General features: G+C 46.7%; 1 protein-coding gene across 1 annotated transcript in view; it reads left to right on the top strand.

Annotated features, from left to right (window-relative positions):
- KLHDC4 (kelch domain containing 4) overlaps window positions 1-24,460 on the top strand; it is a 49,061-nt gene extending 24,601 nt beyond the window's left edge. Inside the window, exons 6-12 of the mRNA XM_058528438.1 lie at window positions 9,238-9,330; window positions 12,198-12,357; window positions 19,312-19,387; window positions 21,144-21,352; window positions 22,037-22,439; window positions 23,321-23,446; window positions 23,904-24,460. Of these exons, the coding sequence (XP_058384421.1) occupies window positions 9,238-9,330; window positions 12,198-12,357; window positions 19,312-19,387; window positions 21,144-21,352; window positions 22,037-22,439; window positions 23,321-23,436 (1,057 nt within the window). The 3' untranslated portion in view covers window positions 23,437-23,446; window positions 23,904-24,460. The remainder of the gene's footprint in view (window positions 1-9,237; window positions 9,331-12,197; window positions 12,358-19,311; window positions 19,388-21,143; window positions 21,353-22,036; window positions 22,440-23,320; window positions 23,447-23,903) is intronic.
- Window positions 24,461-25,091: the final 631 nt, after the last annotated feature.

Below are 25,091 nucleotides of genomic sequence, written 5' to 3'. Positions count from 1 at the left end.
GAATTTTGCGGGGACACAAACATTCAGCTCATAACAGCCAGCATCTGGTGTTTGCTAAGATCTTTCCTTTGACAAAGATGAATGTATCAGTGAGGGTCAGATGAGGAAAGCATGAAGGGGTGGTCACACCTGTGGTGGAGGATGCAGAACAGTAGGAACATCCCACTGGTGGGCTACGAGGCAGATGGGGAAGTTCTGGAGCTGAAGGAGATGCCAATGCTCCTGACAAGGGGCTGAGGCAGGGGAGGGGGGAATGCCCTCGTTCCTTCCGTCTGTCCCACACCCCCAGTCTCCCACTGGTACTTCTGGCTCTGGTGGGACTTCTCTGTGATGGCAGCAGAGCTGGGGGCCAGCGGAGCCCACGGGAGAGGAATTGCCTGTGTAATAAGACAGAGTGCTCCCGCGCTTGGATCCCCTCTTTAGTCACAGTGGGCCGGCCCTGTCAGTTCAGGTTGCCTGTTGTTTCAAGTTTGGTTAGGTCAGCCTGCACACTTAAAAGCCAGCATTTCTAAAGATGAACCCCAGTCTTCTCCCCTACCCCTACAGGAGGTGCAGTTGGGCAAGGGGAGAAAGGTTTTGGCACCCTTCCTCCATTTATTTCTGAAGCTGCTGCCATCCTAGTTTGTCATCAGTGACTCAAACCACAAACAGAGGGAGGCCAGGCTACCACAGAGCTCAGCTTTTTTCAGATGTTGTTCACATACGATATCACCCTTTCAAAATGTATAATTGTGGTTTCTAGCATATTCACAGAGTTGTGCAGCCATCACTGCTGTCTAAATTTAAAGCGTCTCCATCACCCCAAAAAAACTCCTTCCAGTCACCCCACATTCCTCCTTCCCCCTAGTCTGTGGGAACCCCTAACCTGCTTTCTATCTCTGTGGATTTGCCTATTCTAGGTATTTCACATAACATCCTAGATGTGAATCCTACAGTATTTGTTCTTTTGGGACTGACTTTCAGTTAGCATCATGTTTTTAAGGTCCATCCATTCTGCAGCACATATCAGTATTTAATTCTTTTTTATGGCCAAATAATATTCCATTGTATGGAAAGAGCACATTTTGTTTATTCGTTCATTGATGGACATTTGGGTTGTTTCCACTTTTCTGCTCTCGTGAGTAACGCTGCTGTGAACATTTGTGTACAACGAATACATTTTTATAGCATTGAAGCACTTAGTAGGTGATGAATAAAAGTTGGTTGAATGAAAAAAATATACATAAATGGATAAGTGCGTGTGTGTGCGCACTATTTTCTCTTGATTTGAGAAAGGAGCCAATGTTTGGTCTTCAGGAAATACTGAAGTATTCAGTATTCGCACGTATTCAGTGTATATGTATCTTAAAGTGTGTCTGAGAAAAGTTAACATCCTAGAAAAGAAGAATTGTTAGCAAAATGATTCAAAGTTATTTTTACGATCCTGTTGCGAAGGGCAATTACGAGTTAGCTGAAATCAGACTGTGCCTCATAATTGCAATGTATGTGAATCTTGGGGTGTGACATACGTGTTTGGAAATAGAAACACACATCTCTGCTCTCTGGGTTCTGTAGTGAGCTAGTTGGGCTGGTGGTCCGAAGGCTCTGGGCTCCACAGCGAGGCGGGTTTTATTAACAGCCACGCAGCAGCTTGAGTGAAACCAGGCGCCCACAGCAGTGGACGCAGAAGCTGTGTAGGCCCCTCTTCCTTCCCTGCTGGCTGACCGTCACCCCTGATGTGCTTGTGTGGAGGGAGGGAGGGAGGACCCGGGGAGGAGCAGCACACAGGTGGAGTGTGACTATGTGGAGAAACACTAAGCCGGGAGGCAAAGGGCATGTGAAAGCGAAAGCTGCCATTCAGATCAGTGGTCAGTGTTTTGGCCCATAGCTGTCATTAGTGCTGGGACCTCTGACTTCATCTGGTTGGTTTAGCGTCTTAATTGGTGGTTGAAAGGGCGGGTTCTGGGACCAGACTGCTTTGGTTTAAATTCTGGCTCTGCCGCTGACCAGCTTAGTGTGTCTTGATTTTCTCCTCTGTAAATGGGATTAGAGGTCACATCTGCACCACGTGTTTGTTGTGAGGAATAAATGCACATAAAAAGGCTGGCCTAGCATAGAGTAAACATTCCACAAATGGTGGTTTTATTATTAATGGTAACAGTGAAAATAAAAATAAAACAAGGACACAGCTTGATAGGCTGCCTGGATTATAGAGACTGCTACTAATTACTCCCTACAATGTGATTAAACACTCTACTTACAAAGCTCAAACTCCGTTGACTGATTGATACCTGGAGAAGTGGGGCTGAATTCCAAAGGCACGCTGTTTGAAATGCAAAGGGAGATGCTCTTACACAGCCTTCCTGCTGGGGCTGGGTTGTAACTATTCTTGGAGGAGGGACCTTTTCTATTCTGAGGATGAGCCACTAGAGGAAGTGCCCTGTCAGGTCGGCCTGTGCGACCTTGATTCACAAGGATTCCGAGAGAAATTGTTCCTTTGCTCTGTTAAGTGTCTCGGGGCTCCCTGGTGCAGCATGGTGCCACAGCGTACACTTTTGTAAGGTGTAAACTTGAATATAACTCGGGAAGGCATTTGCGTATCTAGTGCTTAACGCCCTCTTTGTACCCTACGCACATAGAGTTATTTGATGCTTGTGCATTTTCTGTAAATGTCACCACAGCGGCCCATTGCAAGGGGCCTAGGTGATGCTGAGTGGCAGCTCACCCTGTTGGAATGCCGTTCTGCACAGAACTCAGATGCGCTGAAACACTTACTCCCATAACATTACACGTGTGTTTTTGTGCCACATATAGATCTGGCCAAGTAGGACATGTTAATTTTTTAAGACTCCATATTTAGGAGTCATGGCAATTGAAAAGTGCCTGTTGGAGATTCAAATATAAACGGGCTTTTTTGGATGGCTTTATTTTTTTTAAAGGGGTCTTTTTATAGAAGATTTTTTTTCCCTTTTGGTTACAAAACAAGTGGTACTTGGCTGCTGCCTCAAAAAATGAGTTGACAAAACACCCGTCAGATTCGTGGCCAGGAAGCTGGCAGGAGGCCCTTAACCTGGCACGTCTCGGCGGTGGGCAGTCATTTGTAGATGACGGCTTACTGGCGCTGTGTCCGCAGGTCACTGGGCCTTTAGGTTCATGGTTACTGGACTAACACTGGTAGCATTCAAGCTCTCCTGTGTAACTTGTTTTGCAGTAGAATTGGAAGCGATGAGACTAGTTTAGTTGTTGAATGAAAACCTTCCTCAGATTGTACTTGTTAAGTACTATATCAGAAAACTTCTCACAAGGGGGACTTGCTTCTCGCCCAGCACATGGGGTGTTTTCCTTCCCATTCACCTTCTCTACTGGGCGGCAGCAGTGTGGGGTGCCCATCTGCTCAGCACCCAGCACAGATGGCGTGGAGATGTCGTGCCGTCTGCTTCAGCCTGAGGAGTGGGGCCAGCCCCCAGGACAGCACTGCTCTGCCCACCCCATCCCCCGTGCAGAGTGTGCAGTTGGGGTCAGCGCCCAGCAACCCCAGGGCTGTCATGGCATGCCCAGACCCTCCTTCTGAGCCTTGTCCATTTGGTATTTTTATCATGAATTTGGGTAAGAAAACATGCCTGCTAAATTTGTGGGTGATACAAAGCGAAGAGGGAGAGCAGATAAGTTGGTTGACAGATTCAGTATCCAAAATTATCTCTGTGTACCAAATCTAACAAGATGAAATTGAAGTGGGACAGGTTTCCCTTGTAGGTTGCCTGTAAGTATAGGATTAAGAGATATGACTTTAAAATCTGCCCTTGCTAGTAGGAGAGAGGGATTTTGTACTTTGTAATCCCAGTAGGCATCAGCCTATGAGGAGGCTCCCCAAAGGCTAATGCTTAAATGTCAGATTGAGGTATTGATTACCTTTGGTTGCCTTTCCATTGGCGAGCACAGTGGTCATTTTGAGTGACATATTAAAAGGGACGTTAATAAACCGAGAGCGTTAGGGGAGAGAGAGCAGTATGTCAGGCATTTGAAGAAAGATGAGAAGAATGGAATTTGTTCTGGATGGGGATAAGGGAAGATCTGGGGTCCTCATAGTGACGTGTAATAAACTGTTCACCCAAAATTTGCTAAAGGGGAGATATTTGGATGGGGCAGCTTGAGCCTCCTTTTCATTTTGAGATTCTGTGTATTGATGTATTTTTTAGGGCACCTGGTTTTGGGGGAAGCTATATAGAATACACAAAAATAAATGGAGAAGAATACATTGTATAAATAAGTGTTGAACTATGTGGTTCAGGTTGTCACCATCCTTCGCAGCCTGGAGTTGCTGAGGTCTTTGTGGGGGAGCTGGACTTGAGGGCTGGATTCTGTAGGTGACAGAGCCAGGCCTAGAGAGCAACCAGTGCAAAACGCCTTTGGCGTGAGCAGAGGACCCTAGAGGGGATTTGATTCCGACATAGGACTTGAGGCTTGTAATCTGTAAGAATCTAGGGAGTGTGCCTGGATGACCAGGTCGGTGTCGGCTCTTTTTTAATCAGATTGTCTTCTTATTGTTGAGTTTTAAGAGTTGTTTGTGTATTTTGGATAACAGTCCTTTATCAGATGTGTCTTCTGCAAGTATTTTCTCCCAGGCTGTGGCTTTTCTTCTAATTCTCTTGATACTGTCTTTTGCAGAGCAGAAGTTTTAAATTTTAATAAAGTCTAGCTTATCAATTATTTTACATTTAGGTCTGTGACCCATTTTGAGTTAATTTTTGGGAAGGTCATAAGGTCTGTGTCTAGGCTCATTCTTTTGCATGTGGATGTCCAGTTGTTCCAGCACCAAAGACAGAAGAGACTGTCTTTGCTCCAGTGTTGCTTTTGCTTCTTTGTCGAAGATCAGTTGACTATATTTATGGGGATCTCTTTCTGGGCTCTCTGTTCTTTTTCATTGATCTATTTGTTTATTCTCTCGCCAACACCACGCTGTCTTGAACTTTGTTCTTTTCCTTCAGCACTGTGTTGGCTATTCTGGGTCTTTTGTCTCTCCACATAAACTTTAGATTCTTTATGTTGATATCCATAAAATAATTTGCTGGGATTTTGGTTGGGATTGCATTGAGTCTCTAGATCAAGTTGGGAAGAACTGACATCTTGACAATACTGAGTCTTCCTATCCATGAACATGGAATGTTCCTCCATTTATTTGGTTCGTCTTTGATTTTGTTCATCAGAGTTTTGTAGTTTTCCTCATATAGATCTTGTACATATTTTGTTAGATTTCTACCTAAGTATTTCATTTTTGGGGGTGCTTATGTAAATGGTATTGTTTTTAATTTCAAATTTCACTTGTTCATTGGTGGTATATAGGAAAACAGTTGACCTTGTTGCCTACGTCCTGCTATAATCGCTTAGTAGTTCCAGGAGTTTTCTTGTCACTTCCCTTGGATTTTCTACATGGATGATCATGTCGTTTGTGAAAAAAGACAGTTGTATGTCTTCCTTCCTGGTATATATACTTTTTATTTCCTCTTCTTGCCTTATTGTATTAACAAGGACTTCCAGTATGATGTTGAAAAGGAGTGGTGAGAGGGGACATCCTTGCCTCGTACCTGATCTTAGTGGGAAAGTTTTGAGTTTCTCATCCAGTGTGATGTTAGCTGTAGGTTTTTATAGATCTTTATCAAGTTCAGCAAGTTCCCCTCTATTCCTATCTTACTGAGAGAGTTCTTATCATGAATTGGGTGTTAGATTTTGTTAAATGTTTTTTCTCCATCTGTTGATATGGTCATATGATTTTTGTTTCTTAATCTGTTGATGCGATGGATTATATTAATTGATTTTTGAATGGTTGAACCAGCCTTGCATACCTAGGTTAAATCCCACTTGGTCATAATGTATAAATCTTTTTATCCTTTTTTGGATTTGATTTGTTAATATTTTGTTGAGGATTTTTGCATCTATGTTCATGAGAGAGATTGGTCTGTAGTCTTCTTTTCTTGTAATGTCTTAGAATGGTTTTGGTATTAGGGTAATGATAGATAGAGGATAGAAGCTGTCCTCTGAAAGAGATTGTAGAGGATTGGTATAATTTCTTCCTTAAATGTTTGGTAGAATTCACCAGTGAACCATCTGGGCCTGGTGCTTTAGGTTTTGGAAGGTTGATTGAATTATTGATTCAATGTGTTTAATAGATATAGGCCTATTCAGATTATCTGTTTCTTCTTGTGTGAGTTTTGGCAAATTGTGTCTTGCAAGGAATTGGTCCATTTTATCTGGTTATCAAATTTGTGGGCATAGAGTTGGTCATAGTATTCCTTTATTATCCTTTTAATTTCCATGGGATCTATAGTGATGTCCCCTCTTTCATTTCTGATATTAGTAATTTGTGTCGTCTTTCCCCTATCTTAGCTTGGCTAGAAGCTTATCAATTTTACTGATCTTTTCGAAGAGCCAGCTTTTGTTGATTTTTCTCTATTTCCTGTGTTCAGATTCATTAATTTCTGCTCTAATCCTTATTATTTATTTTCTTCTGCTTACTTTAGGTTTAATTTCCTCTTTTTCCAGTTTCCTAAGGTGGAAACTTTATTATAGATTTTAGATCTGTCTTCTTTTCTAATACATGCATTCTATAAATTCTATAAATTTCCTTCTAAGCACTCCTTTTACTGCATCCCACAAATTTTGATAAGTTGTGTTTTCATTTTCATTTGGTTCAAAATATTTTTTAATTTCTCTTGATATTTTTTCTTTGACCCATGTGTTATTTAGAAGTGTGTTGTTTAATCTCCGTAATTTTGGGATTTTCCAGTTATCTTTCTGTTATTAATTTCTAGTTTAATTCCATTATGGTCTGAGAGCAGACATTGTATGATTTCTATTCTTTTAAATTTGTTACAGTGTGTTTTCTGGCCCACAATATGGTCTGTCTTGGTGAATGTTCTATGTGAGCTTGAGAAAAATGTGTATTCTATTGTTGTTGGATGAAGTAGTCAGTAGAAGTCAATTATAGTCATGTGCTATATAACTGTTTCGGTCAACAATGGACTGCATATACGATGGTGAGCCCCTAAAATTAGTACCATCTAGCCTAGATGTGTAATAGACTGTGCCATCTGGTTTTGTGTAAGTGCGCTCTGTGATCTTTGCAGAACAATGCCATCACCTAACAATGCATTTCTCAGAAGTGTCCCCTTTGTTAAGTGACGCCTGACTGTATATCCAGTTGATTGATGGTGTTGTTGAGTTCAGCTTTGTCCTCAGTGCTCTCTGCCCGCTGTATCTGTCCATGTTTGAGAGCGGGGCATCGAATTCTCCAACTGTGATAGTGGATTCATCTTTTTCTCCTCTGCAATTCTATTAGTTTTTGCCTCACATAGTGTGATGCTCTGTTGTTCAGTGCATACATGTTAAAAATTATTGTCTTTTTAGAGAATTGACCCCTTTATAATTATGTAATGTCCTTTTAAATCCCAGATAACTTTTCTTGCTTTGATGTCCCCTGTGTCTGAAATTAATTTAGTTACTCTTACTTTCCTTTGATTAGTGTTAGCATGGTATGTCTGTGTCCATCTGTTTACTTTTAATTTATATGTTTCTTTATATTTAAAGTGGATTTCTTGTAAACTACCTAGAGCTGGGTCTTTTTTTGATCCACCCTGACAATCTCTGTCTTTTAATTGGTGCCTTTAGGCCATTGACATTCAAAGTGATTATTGATATAGTTGGATTAATATCTACCATATTTGTTACTGTCTTCTATTTGTTGCCCTTGTTCTTTGTTCCTGTGTGTGTCTTTTGCTTTTTTTCTGCCTTTGGTGATTTTAATTGAGCATTTTATATGATTCCATGTTCTCTCCTTTCTTAGCATATCAGTTATACTTCTTTTCTTTACTTTTTTTAGTGGTTGCCCTCAAGTTTGCAATATACATTTACAACTAATCCAAGTCTACTTTCAAATAACACTATCACTTCATGAGTAGTGTGAGTACCTTATAATAACAAAATAATCCCAATTCCTTCCCCCATTCCTTTTATCATCACTGTCACTCATTTCACTTATATATGAGTGTATAAAAGCATACATAATCGAATAAACTGTTGCCATTATTATTTTGAACAAACTTATCTGTTGAGCATGATATTTTTGAGATCTGTCCGTAGTGCGGTGCGTGTCAGGAGGTGGTTCCTTTTTGTTGCTGACAAGCATTCCATCGTATGAACGCACCACACTTTGTTTATCTCTTCATTCATTGAAGCACCTCTTGACTGCTTGCAGGTGTTGAAAGTTATGAATAAAGCTTCTCTAAAATGTTTGTCTATAGGTCATTGTATGCACTATTTGAGTAAATAGCTGGTGTCAGGTTGCTAGACTATCTGCTAAGTCTGTGTTCCACATGATAAGGAGTCATCACAGTGGTGGTCCCATTTCACACTCTCTCCACTGCTGTGTGACTGGGTGAGCTCCAGTCACTTCATGGCCTTGTCAACAATGGATACTGGCTTTTTGTTTTAGACAGTCTCACGGTGTGCGGGAGGAACTCACTGTGGTTTTAGTTAGTTAACAAAACAACTGACAACTAATGATGTTTGAGCATCATTTCATGTTTTTATTGGCCATTTGTATATCTTTTTATATCTTGTGTGAACTTTCTGTTCAGATCTTTTGCCTGTATTTTTATTGAGTTGTTTATCTTACTAATAATAAGCCAGTAAGAATTCTTTACATATTCTGGATACAAGCCATTTGTCAGATGTATGTTTGCAAATATTTCTCCCAGTCCATCACTTGCCATTTTATTTTTTTTATTTTTATTTTTTAAAGATTTTATTTATTTATTTTTTCCCCCCAAAGCCCCAGTAGATAGTTGTATGTCATAGCTGCACATCCGTCTAGTTGCTGTATGTGGGACTCGGCCTCAGGATGGACGGAGAAGTGGTTCCTCGCTGCGCGCCGGGATCTGAACCCCGGGGCCACCGGCATCGGAGCGCACGCACTTAACCACCAAGCCACGGGCCGGCCCTGCCATTTTATTTTTTAATGGTTTATTTTGAACAGCTGAAGATTTTTATTTTGATGGAGTCAGTTTAGTATGATCTATCTAAGAAATATTTATCTACTCCAAGGTCATGGACATTTCCTCATGTTTTATTCTAGAAGTTTATAGTAGCTAGCTGAACTCAGGAAGGTTTTGGTAGCTTGTGATCAAATTAAATGGTACTCAGTAAGTGCTCATGAAACAGAAATTGGTGTAAAAAGTGGTCTTTTTTTTTTTTTTTCCATTTTAGATCTCCAGGGGGTCCTTCAGGTCGGAGTGGACATCGGATGGTAGCCTGGAAGAGACAGTTAATCCTTTTTGGTGGCTTCCATGAGAGTACAAGGTTGGTACCAGTAGCAGGAAGAGTTTTCTTTCCTGGAACAGTAAGGGGTGGACTTTTTATGGAAAGAACCATTCTGAATACACATGGAAAATGCCACCCATCCCCTAAAACCACAGCCAACTACTTGGGCATGTGGTTGAGACAGCCACACAGGCCCCCGTGGTCAGGAGGGCCCCAAGCTTAGTTTAATGTTCTGCTGTCACTGTCTTGAAATTCTTAATAATTGTTGAACAAGGGGCCCCACATTTTTGTTTTGCATCAAACCCTGCAAATGATGTGGGCAGCCTAACAGGATTCTCGAACTGGTCCAGAATCCCCTGGAGGGCTTGTTAAAACTCTGGTTGCAGGGTCCTACCCGGTTTCTGACTCAGTAAACCTGGGGTCGGGCCTGAGAATCTGCATTTCTGCAAGCTCCCAGGTGATGCTGATGCTGCTGGCCAGGGCACCTCACTTTGAGAGCTACTGGGCTAAAATAATTTAAAAATTCCCCCTGCTGCGGGGTGCAGTGATAGCCCATGTTCTGCAGTAGAGTCTGAAGAGAGGCCTCAGTTAACGTCGGTACAAGCCACAGTGGGTTCCCAGGCTACGCTCTCAGGTTCTGATTGTTTTAATCCTGCCATCTATACAGATACCCTCTTGAATGTCCTTAGTTCAATCCAGAAAGATAAGACACATGGTAACTAGGTTAGTATTCCTGTCGGCATCATAATACATAATGTTTTGGGTAAAACGTCCAGAGTGTTGTAACGCCTGGTGAGGCTGTGTTTGCAGGGCTCTTCCTTTGACCGTGTGCCATGTCAGAGAAGGGGATGATGTCTTTCTCGCTGTGTGCCTTGTTTTACGCTCTCCTTTCTTTCTCCGAGTCCTTTAAAAAATAATACCGTCAATTTATCAATTGTGGTGGCACTACTCAGACTTTTGTCTCATTATGGATCTGTTTGCACATATTTTTTCTGATAGTTCCTGGCTCATGAACATAAATCCTCGCATGCACATGTGAGGAAGGAGGCATTGGCGGGTTAGGAGGGTGAGTGCCACCGCTTTTTCACGTCCACCATCTTAGATGGAGGATTGTGGTGTAGATTTGGCTCCATTAAAGCTTCAGTTTTTCTTGGGGTTGGCCTGGTGGCGTAGTGGTTAAGTTTTGCACGCTCTGCTTTGGCAGCCCAAGGTTGGCGGGTTTGGACCCCGGGTGCAGACCTACACGCCATTCATCAAGCCATGCTATGGCAGCATCCCACATACAAAATAGAGGAAGATGGGCACAGATGTTAGCTCAGGGCCAATCTTCCTCAGCAAAAAGAGGAGAATTGGCAACAGATGTTAGCTCAGGGCTAATCTTCCTCACCAAGAAAACAACAATTATTTGTCACAGCACACATGGGGATTCGTAGGTTTGTCAGTGCGTTGATTCAGCACCTACTGTGTGCGGGGCAGTGAGTGAGATCAACACAGCCTCTCCTCCCTGGAACTCATGGGTTATAAAGCGAATCAAGTTTTACAGTGGTTGTAAGTTGCAACCATTTCAAAGTCAACTTTTTTCAAAACTATTGTCATCTGTTACCTTGTTTAAAATGATTGTTTATGAAGTATTTCAAACATTCAGAAAAAATGACAGTACTAGAACAGATATCTGTGTAGTCACCATACATATTAAATTAGTTTGACTTTTAAAAACCAAATACAGTTGCTGTTTTATGTGAAGAATAGAATTTCTTAACTGAAAACATGCAACGTGAAATCTGAGGAAATGGTGGAAGATAGTGAAGTCTTTTAAAAACTCCAAGCCTCCATGTTCCTCAGTTCGTATGTTAAAAGCCCTCCTCCCTCAGAAGGGCGCGCTGGTCGTGGGTGCCAGTCAGAAAGTTCACGTTGTTTCTTTGTCGTCATCAGCCAGCGTGTCCTGTTTCTCGGTACCTGCTTTGTGCAGCATCCGAGGGTGTGGCCGAGCAGACTGGCCTTGCACCAGCTCTCCTCTCATGGTGATCCTCTGCGCATTTGCTGTGGAGCTCCAGACTCAGATCATGTGAACACAGCATGAAAAACAAAAATCCCTTCAGACCTGTGTTCCAGCTTCTCACTTCTCCCATGTTTTCTTCTTTTGAAAATCAGTCCTCACTCCCCGTTTTGAATAGCCAGAGGGCATCTCTTATTGTTTTGGTGTCATTCTGACCCGAGGCCCCTCAGCATTGCCCGTGGCGTCTGTCAAATCCCCACATCAGGACCCAGCCTTTTCTCTGGGACTGTGGCACAGCTGCTGCTTCCCTGCATGTGGGGCTCCCTTCTCAAGGGCCAGTTTTCGTTGTGAGTCCTTGCCACATAAGTCCCAGGAGCATTAAGCAGGGCAGGGCCACGCTGCCTCCTGGAAGTCTCAACCACGTCCTCTTGCCCTTGCCCGAGCTTGTGGATTCAAAGGGCTTCCCTCTGGCATCCATCAGTTTCAGGACTGCTCGGTCCCATCTCTCCACCTGTCCAGGGTCTCTGCACAGCCCTTGCCAAGCTGTGGATATCTCCATTCTGAGTATTCACTGCGGTCTATAATTCATTGTCAAACTTAAAGTTACACGCACAGTAGCCTCATGTAATTATTTGTAAGGTTGTGATTTTGTAAACTGTGTAAGCCAAGATGGTATAACTTGCAGATTAAAAACGCTTTCAGATCTAGGTAAATTACCGTATTTCTACGGGCTAGCATTATTTCTGCTTTTCAAATGCAAACTCACATATGCTCCCAATCCTTTCATATGAATTCAAACTTTAATTAAACTGATAACTTAGTATAACTGGTAGGAAATTTACCTTTAATTTAAATCAGGTTCGCTTTTTAATGTCACTGTCTTTTTGTTTGTGTCACTGTATTATAACAGGGATTACATCTATTACAATGATGTGTATGCCTTTAACCTGGACACCTTCACGTGGAGCAAGCTCTCCCCGTCAGGGACAGGGCCCACACCCAGATCAGGCTGCCAAATGACCGTCACTCCCCAGGGCAGCATCATCATCTATGGGGGCTACTCGAAACAGGTGAGACATGGCTTGTAGGAAAACGAATGAACTTCTGTCTGTTGCCTTTTCAATGTCACCAAAAATGAAAACTTCCAAATAAGATTTCACATTATTTTAATATAAACAGTTCTCTTTATTGAATTAGAAACTGACAGAGTATTAATCTGCTCCTCTGTGAATATGTTAAGATTTTTTTATAGCCATATTATGTTCTAATCCATTTGCCCTGAAAAGGCTGCACTGTGAATAATTCTGTATTTGGGGATCTTGATTTCTAAGCCATGGACACTACCTACTGTGTGGTGTTCCATTGTAGAATAGACCACAACTAGTTTCTCCTTTCTGCTGTCAGTGGGCTTTCTCTTCCTTCACCTGTGAGCAGTGCTGATGTGCTCACCTGGCCGTTCTCTTGCCCGTCTCAATGCATGTGCACTGGAGTGTCTCCCGCTGGCCTCCAGCGTGCTTCCCTCACACGGCATGCCCACTGACACCATCAGCAGCCACGAGTCTTCCTCTTGCCCCCTTCCTCATCAGCGCTTTGCCAACCTGTGAATGTTTGTGCCTCTGAGGGGGATGAAAGGCTGTCTCATTTTTAGGCTTTTTCTTCTCCTTTTTGTTTTGAAATTTTCCAAACATGCAGTAACTTGAAAGAATTAGTGAGCACTTCTATCTCCCACCTAGATTCTGCCATTAATATTTTACCCTACTTGTTTTGTCACATATCTGTTCATTCTGTAGACTGCTATCACCCGTTGTCTTTTTTGATGTACTTCAAAGAAAAGTGCAGACATCAGAGTTCAGTGTTTACTTTTTAAAGTAAAATTGACCTACAGTGAAGTGCACACATTTTAGGTGTCTAGGTGACAGATGCATGAGTCTCTGTGCCCAGAACCCTCGTTCTGCCACGCCTTCCCAGCCATTCCCTGCCCTTGTCCACCCAGGGGCCAGTGCCATTCTGATTTTTCCACCAGGTTTGATTTGCCCTCCCGGAGTTTCTGAGCGATGTGGTCACACATGTACTCGTTAGAGAAAGCCCTCCTCCACTCTGCACGTTCTGGAGATTCCTCCACTTTCATTGCTTCTTCATGCTGAGTCGCATTCCATTATTTAACACCCCACAGTTTGCTTTTCCATTTTGTTTTGGTGGACACCTGGGCTGTTTCCGGTTTTTGACTATTATGAATAAAGCTGCTGCGAGCGTTCTTGTCCAGTCATTGTGTGGCTATAGGTTTTGATTTCTCTTGGGTAAATACTTACAAGTGGAACTGCTGGGTCACAGAGTGGGCGTAGGCTTAATTTAATAAGAAACTGTGCCACCTCTTTGCAAAGTAGTTGCAGCAAAAATGTCTTGAGGGTTGTGGTTGCTCCATATCCTTGTCAGCACTTGATGGTGTCAGTCTTTTTATTTTAGCCATTTGGAGGATGTGGGGCATCTCATTGTGGTTTTAATTCTCATTTTCCCCAGGTGAAACAGGCCCTCTGATTTGCTGGCTGAGCAGGTCGCCTGTGGTGTGGTCAGGGTGACTAAGGCAGGGAGGGTGCCCTGCAGCAGGGAAGTGCCTGCATTCTTCCCCACTCCACCCCAGTGAGCACAGGGCCCTGCAGCTCAGTGACTGGAGTTCCAGGTGGATTCTACAGCCCGTGGAAAGAAAGGATTCTAGCCTTCACTGGCAGTTGATCAGAGATTGAACATTCTCTTAAATTTTTCTTGGTCAGTGTTTGTTCTAGAAAGAGAAAATTGACTCGTTTTCAGCAGTTGTGACCTGCCTGGGTCTCTGCTGGCTGTTGTACAATCGGGAGGGCCCTGAGGAACGGGCTGGTGTGGCCACAAGCAGCACAAAGTGCCCGGATCTAAGGCTTTATCATAGCAGATGCTTCACAGAGTATAACAGGCTGAGGAGCAGAGCGAAACCTTGTTAAGCTGATGCCACTAATCAAAATCGTGCCTAATTCTCAACAGCTGCTGTTCCCCAGCCAGGCACACCAGCTCGCCTTCCATCTGACAAGTGTGTAATCCAGCGGCTACCGACTCCAGGCCTTGGCGTTTGAATTGCAGTGAGAAGCTTGTCTGTTTGGATTCATGGGAGATTTATCAGAATTAGTGAAAGATTTGAGTTGTGAATGCTATGGAGTGTATATATATATATATATATATGTATATATATATATATATATATATATATATTTTTTTTTTTTTTTTTTTTTGGTGATGAAGATTGTCCCTGAGCTAACATCTGTGCCAGTCTTCCACTATTTTTTTTTTCTGTGTGGGACGCTGCCACAGTATGGCTTGATGAGCGGTATGTAGGTCCACGCCCAGGATCCGAACCTGTGAACCCTGGGCCACTGAAGCAGAGTGCACAAACTTAACCACTATGCCACTGGGCCGTCCCCCACGCTATGGAAAATTAAGAGGTGTTAGTCTAAGTAGGTAATGGGCTGCTCAAGTCCCAACTGGAATGCCCTTCATGGTCTTGGAGTCTGGACCAGAGGAGTGCTCCTCCTGGCTCTGTGTCACCACCTGCGAAGGGGATTGCTGGGCACAGTGTCCAGTGAAAATGCCCTGCGACTGCCTTGGGGCAGCCTGCACAAGTGGGTGATTAACTCTTGAGACATCAGAAAGAATGGCCTCTAGAGGTTTTTGTGTTTCACAGATGGTCCACCTGGGCTGCCACATGCTACTGTGTCAGGAGACCCTAGCCATCACTGGGCCTGGTTTTAAAAAATTACTGCCATTGTAAATCCAAGGGAACCAGGATGAAATTCTGATAACTCTATAAACCCGGCCTCCCGTTGGCCAAGATGCTGAGGGTTGCTAGAAGCTGGTCAGTCTCGTTGGCAGGTTAGAGAAAGGAAGGCAGCACGCCGCTCCACTGCTCTGGACCCGGGAGCCCAGGAGAATTCACGGCATGTTTTAAAGTAGCTTGCCCTGGACACAGGAGGATGTCTGTAGCGCACATGAGATTGGGGATGTTCTGTCCATCAGCTGTAGAGCGGAACAGCCCGCACCATGGCACTGGCTGGTGGGGCCTCTTGCACACACTGTCAGCTGTGTTACCGTTTCTCAGCTCTCAGGACAGGAGTGACGGTGGCACCAGGCCTCCCTCCCCGCGCTCTGTGACAAACAGCCATGCTGCTGGCAGCTCTGTCTCCTTTGCCCTGTCTTCTCCCCAGCACTTCCCTAGAAGCTGCCAGAGCAATTTCTCAGACTTCTCCCTCTCAGTCTTTTTCATTTTGTTTGAACCTTGACCAGGGTACAGCTGCTTTATGTGGAACCTGCCTCTACCCTTCGGGGATAAACTTGGGCAGGCCCGAGAGAGTGGACGCGAGAAGGAAAGGCTCTTCAGAGTGAGGCAGGCAAGTTCAGCCTGGGGCAGCAGTGGGGCCTTTGCTCACCTCAGAGCCGCCACTGCCACTTCCAGAGACTGGACAGCACTGAAATGGGGAGTCTAGGGTGTCGTCTTCGCTCCTGACAGTTGAAATGAGTCCATCTCTGAGTCGAAGGCCAAGGGAGTGGGAGCTGCTGACACAGTACTGCTGAGTACTGAGTACTGCTGACTCTGTACTCAGAGCTGCTGAGTACAGAGCGTGGGCTGCGAGGAGATGGTCCTGGGTGGGAGGCAGGGGCTGCAGCCTAGTGCTGGACTCCGGGTCTCAGACAGACTCTGAATGGTTTCAGAGACAATTGCATTGTTTTTAAACCAAATGTTATAACATTTGATACACATCTCTCAGATGTCTTTGGATTCTGTTAGTGCTGTATTGGGCAGAGGAGGAGTCAGTTCTCTGTAAAACGTACTCCCAAGTTACTGCTGTGTGTCGTTAACATGAGCGCTCCTGAGCTGCTTGAGGAGGAGGCTCATCCTTAGAGAAAAGCTGGACCCTTTTCAGAGCTTCACCTTCTCTAGAGGGAAGTTTGACGTCTCCAAATATTCATGCAAGTTCTGTTTCCTCTTCTATACAGTTGTATCCATTGAAAACACTAACTGAATTTAAAGCTAGTATGATCTGCATAAATGGAAAGAATCTGTGGCACAGGTAATCCAAAATAAAAGAATAATACAGGGCAGCTTTTTGCTGTTCCCTTTGAAGACAAGGAGATTGGGTTTTGGGGAAAGTCATAAACTTCAAGAAGGGAAAATATGCTATGAAAGGAGGAGTTAGAAAGCTGTTAGGGCATGCAGACCCATGAACTCGTCGGCTGCAGCATCGTTACCTCCCAGCCAGCCAGGGCTCTTCCCAGGGCTGCCACCCTGTACGGAAGCTGTAGACCCAGGTCAGCCGAGCAGCCCTTCTGAGGAAAGGTTCTGGCTTACAAGGCCTTGAGGGGACATATTTAAATCTTTTGGCATAAAAGATCCCCCCTTCACCTTTTGATTTTAAGAAGAAATCATTACTGTCAGCAAAACACAGTTAATGTTGACAGGTGCAGTGACGACAAGGAGGCTGAGATTGGCTGAAGCTCAGTGGTGATCTGAGTTTCTAACGACACATAGAGATGTCACTGAATTCCTTCAATGTCCCCTCAGCAGGCCAGGCCTCTGGGTGTGAGTTTAGTTCCTACAAATGCTGGGCCTTTTGGGCTGCAAGGGTAGACATGGAAGTGGTAGTTCCTTCCTCTGTACTAACCTGCTGGAAAAGGAGAAGAACGTCTAGTCTTAGTAACTGTCTGTAATATGCGGAAGGCGCACCACTCGAATTGTGCAGACGTTTCCGGAAGGACAACAGAAGAGGCATGCCAGATTCCACTTCCTGAGAGTCAGGCTGCTCCACCAGTGACGGATGTCAGACCTCTTTAGTTTTAGGGTATTCGGGCCCACACGTTCAGTCCATGGACAACTGGATTGTTTTGTTTTGTTTTCCAAAAGGAAAATAGCTTTTTTTCCCCTTTACAGTCGACACAGTACATACTCATTTGTTAAAAGAATTATGCACATGTATTTCCTGGCTCTGTCAGCTGAGAGAGGGCCTAGAAGCAACGACAGCCAGTAGCACCTGGTACCCAAACCTTAGTTTCTAATACCACCTCCAATAAAAGGAGCCAGGGAGGCCAGCCTGGTGGCACAGTGGTTAAGTTCATGCTCTCTGCTTCAGCAGCCTGGGTTCATGGGTTCGGATCCCAGGTGCGGACCTGCACCACTCATCAAGCCATGCTGTCGTGGCAACACATACAAAACAGAGGAAGATTGGCAACAGATGTTAGCTTGGGGCAAGTCTTCCTCACCAAAAAAAAGGGGGCGGGGGGGTGCCAGGGTTCCTTGGAAACGGCCAGTTCTAGGACTGGGGCAGGAAATGTGCAAAACGAGTCTGGGCATCTCGTAGTGCCAGAACCTAAGAAGTCATTATAAGAACCCCACATTGATGGGCGTGTTCGAAGGACATAGGAGCCAACTGAAAGAGTTCCCAGGGCCAAAGTTGGAATCGTTTGAGCAACAAAGTAAGTTAAGTGGCATTGGAGTATAGCCTGAAGTGTAACGTGAATCTCCATGAGTCAATACAATTATGAACGATTGAATAAATGAATCGGGGAAGAGACAGATCTCCTATGCTTCTAGAATTCCATATAATTGTGTAGACTGTCCGCCCTCCAGGAGGTGCAGCATGACTCCCCTCTCCTTAAGTGGGGGCTGCGCTAAGAAATGTCCTTCCCAAGAGAACAGTGTGGAGAGTTGGGGGAGGGGTAACTTACCGTGGAGAAACCTGGCCAGTGTGACCCCAGCCAGGTGGTGAAGGTCAGTGTCAGCAGTGAGGGGTCACGGTGATGGCTCGCACCCTGGATACGATGAGTGACAAGGCACTTCACCTCTGGGATCCAGAGCCCAAAAACCCAGAACCCCAGTCTAACCCTGAGAACAACATCAGACAGATCCCAACTGAGGGCATTCTAAAAAACACCTGTACAGGTCCTCCTCAGAACTGCCACGGTCACCAAAAACAAGGTACATCCGAGCAGCTGTCCCAGCCCAGAGGAGCCTGAGGATTCAGGACCACTACATGTGATGCGGTGTCCTGGAGTGAAAAAAGGACATTAGGGGAAAACTAAGGAAATCTGAATAAACTGGGGGCTTCATTTAATAGCAGTTTGTCAATATTGGTTCATTAATTGCAATAAATGTACCACACTAAGATGTTAACAGTAGGGGAAACTGGGTGCAGAGTACGTGGGAACCCTTGGTACTGCCTTCTCAATTTTTCTCTAAGTGTAAATTAAAACTATTCTGAAATTAAAAGTAGGGCATTTAAAGGACAGATACAAAGAAGAAATTAAAATTTCCTGAAATTCATCACCCAGAATAACGTCTTGCCAAGTAGCCTTCTAGACACTGTCAGTGTTTAGGTAAAAGGTATGTTGTGAAGACTGTAGGATATTGCTTCAGAGAATAAAGTGTGGTCTGGCTGTGGTAATAAAACTAATTTGAAGCAGAAGACTCAAGGTTAAGAAACCTGTGCTTTATTGTTACAGAAGCTCAAAAGTTTTTTAGATGGGGTAATGCTGGCTTCTGCACGGAGCATTAATTTGATTCTTGCACCAAAGCCTGAATCGCATTATTTGAAAGATGATGGGACTTGAGGGTACACGGGAGTTGAAGGTGAAGGATGGCTGCAGAATGATATTAGAGGTCCCCGTGGGGTCTCCAGTGGAGCCCCCGTCCTCGTAAAATGAGGATTGCTGCAGAAGCTCTAATGAGAGAGAGCACTGGAGTATTCTAGCATGATTGTGTTCATTAGAATGGTGGATTTTTAAATTTAAAATCTAGTCTTAGTTAATAAATCATACCCACACTTTTTGTTATGTCTATTCAGATGAGGTCAGAAGTGAACCTGCTGTATTTCAGAATCTCTTGGAGGCTGTTCTAGAAGGCTGGACTCCTTAGTCTCCTCCACAAGGAATGAGACCACCAGCTTGAGGGGGCTGTGCGGGGCTTGTAGATGGCCCTTGGCTGTTCTCACACGACTCCCTTTCCTTTGCAGAGAGTCAAGAAAGATGTGGACAAAGGCACCCAGCATTCAGATATGTTCCTGCTGAAATCTGAGGAAGGAGGAGAAGGTACTTGCGCTGTGCAGAGAGGATGGGCCATGTGGGTGGTCTGCGTGTTTGCTACAAAAGGCGGTTGGGACAGAGAGGTGCAAGCCCACCTGCCCTTGTGGACATGGGGTCGGTGGTGAGCCCCTTGCGCACTGTGCCGGAGCTGTGGGCAAGCCTTTCTCGCCCCCGAGGGGGCCCAGCTGGACACTCCGTGTAACCCTAAGTGTCCGCCTGTCTGTGCAGCAGAAACGGCTGTGGGTCCTCACCCCCTGGGGGTGTTCAGGATGGACTGACTGAAACACGGGTGATGCTAAGCCGTGAACTCCCTGTGTAAAGAGCGGGAGCCGCTGCTTTTTAGGCATCTCCCTTCCTCGTCCGTGCTCGAGAGCAATGACCAACCTTAGGATGTAGACTTCTGGAGTGCGTATTGGGTTGATAGCCCCAGTGTTCATTTTTTAAAGCTCCTTTACAAATAGTAGGATTGCAGTTTGTTTGCATGAAGCAAGTCTTCAGATGACAGGACTGGACTAGCCCCAGGGGATCTGGTCTGATCCCAGTCTCTTTGTGACTTCCAGCACATTCTTTAACCTCCCCGTGAGGTCTCTTCTGTAAAATGAGAGGATTGTTGTGCAAAACACCTTAGTTCTTTCTCGCTCTAAAATTCTTCAAGCCAAGTCTTCAGAAATGTTCCGTACCCCGACGCTTCTCAGGTAGCCAGCCACCAGCAGTGACTGATGGGGATATCTCTGTTTACCAAGTGGGAACCAAGGTTTAGAGCTGGGCAGTCACTAGCCCAGTTCACACATCAGTGAACTCAAACTTGAAATCTGGACTATGTTCCAGGCTGTGGGACCTGAGCCTGTGTGCTCAACCACTGCGTCCCGGCCATCAGGCCTTCGACCCCCGGTGAGAAGTACCTGGTGTCTCGTGAGCTGGCACACATTCGCATGCGTGTGCCGTACAGCTGAAACAAGCATATCTTACCCTACGTGCAGGGCACTCTGTCGTTTATTCTTTTCTTTTTCCTCAAAACATTAAAAGGCTGGTCGTTTTGGACCCATCTCATGCCCACTAGGGGTGCCACTCGGAGTCACACCTGCGCCGCACGTTGATGTACAGCGGTTGGGCATGACACTAGAATGTTTGCCATTTGATGCTTCTGCTAAGTTTTTTCTTTAATGTTCATTAAAGGGAAAATCTCAGCTCTTTTTTCTAGACGCAGTGGAAAGACTTCCGCCATGTTTCACGCTAGGTTACATTTGGAGGATTCGCACAGAAATTAGAACGTGCCCAGAGAGAAGAGTACAGGGCTGTGGCCTGCAGGAGAGCTGGCGCTGTCCCTGCAATTCTGATGAGACAGAGCAGCCCATGCTGTGGGCCAGGGCTCCTGAAGGACCTTCACCAGAGGACAGCCCCACGAGGGGCGGGCGTGGGGCGGGGTGAGATTCTCCCAGAAGTCGGCAGGCCCGCCTCCCCCCATGCCTCTTCTGTCTCATCCTGCCCTTGAACCACAGCTGGAAAGTGCCCCTTAGTGGGGGAGGTGTTGAGAGGGTATGTGAAAAAGTTACTTCAGTGCAAACTGAACCTTAAGGAGAAGGATTCAGTTTTGGGAGGTGTGTTGAAGTGTTTCGTTTTTCTACAGAGGGAGCAGAATGAGTGAGCCTGGTGTTCTTTTACCTGCAGTCTTGTGTTTTCTCATTTCTCCTAGTCACTGGGGACCGGACACTCTTGTCTCCCTCCCTCCCTCTTACCCCACTTCCCTGCTCCTATTTGACAGGCAGATGGGTGTGGACTTGCATTAACCCTTCAGGAGCCAAGCCCACCCCGAGGTCCGGCTTTTCAGTGGCTGTGGCCCCGAACCATCAGACGCTGCTCTTCGGGGGTGTCTGTGATGAGGAGGAAGAGGAGAACCTGCAGGGTGACTTCCTCAATGACCTGTACTTCTATGATGCCGCCAAGAACCGCTGGTTTTCAGGGCAGCTGAAGGTAGAGTCAGGGTCCAGTGTGTATGCCACGTGTGTCAGGAAGGCACCTAACGCAGGGCTGTGCCCGGCTCTTGCCTCCATCACTATCAGCCGTTCTTCCTTCCAGGCGAGGTATTGAGATGCCCAGGGCCCCCAAACCCAGTCCCTCTGTCTGTGAGGCTCTGAGTGAGCTGTCACCATATTTACTGTCATCATAAGTAGGGAGCGGGTCACCTCTGCCTCTGCTGCTGGCACCAGCCTGAGAGAGGCAGCCAGTGTGTCCCGGCCCAGCAGTGGGATCCCCGGGGCTTTGGGAGTAGATGAGTTCATCAGGTCAGCACCCTCAGAGACGGCCCTGAGGTCAGAGGAGGGCAGTCCACTGTGGCAAAGACCCCGAGCTCTCCTTGAAGTGCCTTGGCTCCTGTGATGGGCATCGGGTTCCTGTGAGGGCATGTGTCTGGACTCGCCGCCCTCTTTGCGTTTTCCTCTGAGGGGTTACACCAGGAGAGGTTGTGTGGTCTCCGAGGGTGAACCCTAGAGTGGATTAGGGGCATGGGCCTCCAGCTGGTTGGCCCAGCATCCCTTGGTGGGTTGGGCTCACCATGCTGCCCCTTCGTTTGCTTGCCCTCTGGAGCGCCCACCGAGGCCGCCTGCTCACCGCCATGTGTCTGCAGCTGAAATGCGCTGCCTTGCTTTTTATCAACAGGGACCTAAGTCAGAGAAGAGGAAGCGCAGGCGGGGCAAAAAAGTGGAGCCCCAAGGTGCCGACAAGCAGGAATGTGGGGGGTCCAGCACCTGGGCGCCCCTGGAGGTGATCAGAGAGGTGGTTGCAGAGGACGGGACCGTGGTCACCATTAAACAGGTGCTGCCTGCCCCGAGGCCAGCAGGACGGCCACAGTCCGATGAGGAAGATGGCCCTGATGAAGCAGATGGCGCCACTGTCGAGCCGAGCCCCCGCTCCAACGCCATGCTGGCTGTGAAGCACGGGCGGCTTTACCTCTATGGGGGCATGTTTGAGGCAGGCGACCGCCAGGTCACCCTCAGCGACCTGTACTGCCTTGACCTCCACAAGATGGAGGAGTGGACAGCCTTGGTGGAGATGGATCCAGGTGAGCTGCAGTGGGGGTAAGCACCTCCTCAGGTCTGGTGGGAACCCCACAAAAGCACCTTCATCGCCTCTGCCCATGGTGCCCACCCAGGTCCACCCCAGGCCGATGAGCCTGCAGTGAGCAGGGCAGTGTGCTCTCACCTTGTGGCCGTTTACATAGGGCAGTTCTGGTCCTGGTGAGGGGCGCATCCTGTGCACTTCCATCCCTGCTCTGGGAGCTGAGGGGGCAGCAGGGCTGACTGCATCACAGGACGCGGGCTCCTCTGTGACACCACTCGTGTGGACCTCAGGCTCTCCAGTGCTGCTCACAGGTGCATTGTTCCAGAACAGATTTTACCTGAGCCTTCCTCTTCCGATTGTCAGCAGCCTGCTGTGTGCACAGGAGAGTGGACCAGGCGGGCCCATCTCTCTGGTCTGTGACCTTCCGATTGAACCTCTGGGCCCGTCCGCTCTGCTCCAGACTGCTGCCCGTCAGTCCTCACCTCACACTGTGCCACGGCTGCTGCTGGCCTCCACTCACTGCTCCTTTCTTCAAGATCGGACACTAAAAGTAAAGTCAAAACCCACACATCTAGGGAATGGTACCGAACAGCTGGTGTGAGATTCATTACTGTCTTCTAGTGAAACGAGGTTAGAGTTGGGGCGACCAGAGAAGGTTTTGGAGATGGGTTGTGTCTTTGCTGATCGTACTCTCACCCCATCTCTGCTTTAAGATCCAGGGAGAACCATCTTGGAGCAACCAGCCACATTGACTCCCTTTCATGTCGTGTTTGTGTAGGAAGAAAGTGGACTCCTCAGAGGGGCTCCCCTGGTACCCATCTGCAGTTTCCCTGGCCCCCTGGCTACACTGACACTCTGTGGATGTTCGTTTTTGTTTTAAAGAAACTCAGGAGTGGCTGGAGGAGACCGACTCGGAAGAGGACAGCGATGCGGTCGAGGGTGCCGAGGGCGGAGGTGACGATGAGGAAGATGAGGACAGTGGCGAGGAGAGCGGCTAGGAGGACGGAGGTGAGTGGGCCATGTGGGCCTCGCTCGCCTGTGGTTAGTGCCAGTGAGGCGGAGCATCAGGATAGCAGGGGGCAGAGCCTCTCCAGAGCCAGAGTGCTCGGTGCCAAGCTTAGAGCTTGGGGGTCCCTTCTCTCCCAAGGTCCTGATTCTTACCGATAATGAGAGACTTGAGAGTTTTAAAATTTTTAAGATTTGACTTTGCTGTGTAAACGGGCTCTTGAGGTAAGCTAAGTTTTTAAAAAAAATATTTGGAGGGCGTGTAAGTAGCTTGCTGTCTAAGCAGTGTCATTGTAGCTTCTTTGATCAAGTGAGGAGTGCCCTTGCGATGTCGTTTCTATAAAGCCGGGTGCTCACGCTCCATGAGACAGCAAGCACGCGGCCTCCTCGACTGCCTGACCCAGGCCTCCTTCCTCGGCTGAACGTGTGTCTTTCTTCTTTCTCTCCTTCCCCTTGAAAGAGCAACATCACCCCTTGGTGAGGCCTGGCGAGCAGTTCACAGACTACCTGCCCCGGACCGAGCAGTATTGGGTGCAGCTTGCCCGGGACGACGCTGGGCCGAAGGTGCAGGAGAAGACAGTGCTGAGGGTAGCCCACGCCCTGGCAAAAGCTTTCTTTGATGGCTCGGCGTGAGCCACCACAATGGACCAGAGTGACACTGAGCATCACTACTGTGATCTGCAGTTAACTGGATCTGGAACAAGGCTGCCGCAAAGGTGGTCTTCTGTGCAGCCCTGTGTGCCCTGACGGTTCCACTGGAGCCTCCATACAGGGGGCAGGGCCGAGCTGAGGCCAAGGCTGCCCCACACAGGAGGCGACACCTGGGATATGAGCTAGAACATTGTGCTTTGTGGGCGGTGTTCCCTTCTGCAAAACTCGGAGACAAATGTTCTGATTGACTGCACATTACTTACCAGGAGATCATCTCTTTGATTTCTAACAGTTATCAGTAGCAGCCCACCGACTGCCTGTATGCGCTTTCTGTGTTGTCTGAATAAAGCCCCTTTTGGTTGGGTGGCTCTGCTCTTTCTCTGCCACTTGGCTTTGCTCCGGGGTCTCTTGGTGACTAAGTGTACCTGACTCGTCAGAACCACTCCTTTAAGCCTTTGTGGGAGGAGGTGGTGGAGCCATTCTCTACTCCTTTCTTCTTTGGGCCCAAGGTTGTCGTTTGCAGAGTGACAGAGAGGAAGGGAGGCCGGAGGGCAGGGACCCCACTGTCCCCATGTGATGTCGCCATCCAGCACCCTGCTCAGGAGCAGGGGTTCATCGCAGCGGAAGTCTGGGGTTAACAGGCAGACTGGTGCCCACTCCAAGGTTAATGGCAGGAGACCAGTTTTCGTTTGTATCATTGGGGTCAAAAGTTGGGCTTTGAATTCACACCTGGTGCCTTTTTTCATCTTAAATATCTTCAATAATGAGAATGTAGGATTCTTAGTTTTCAGTGACGGGGCCGACATCCCACTCATCACCTGGAACCAGTCATCCGGTTCATTACCTGGAAGTTTAAAAAAAAAGAGTGGTAGTGCCTACCTCCTGCAGAGCAGGGCATGGGCCCAGGAAAGCTTTACTGGAAGGGTGTGGGCCAGTGCACCCCAGAAGCAGCTCTCACTCCACCCAGCCTTTATCTTCCCTCGGTGCTCGGCACCCC

The sequence above is a fragment of the Diceros bicornis genome, chromosome 32, assembly GCF_020826845.1.
Source record: "Diceros bicornis minor isolate mBicDic1 chromosome 32, mDicBic1.mat.cur, whole genome shotgun sequence".
Lineage (NCBI taxonomy): Eukaryota > Metazoa > Chordata > Mammalia > Perissodactyla > Rhinocerotidae > Diceros > Diceros bicornis.
This window is presented reverse-complemented; position numbering and strand designations above follow the sequence as displayed.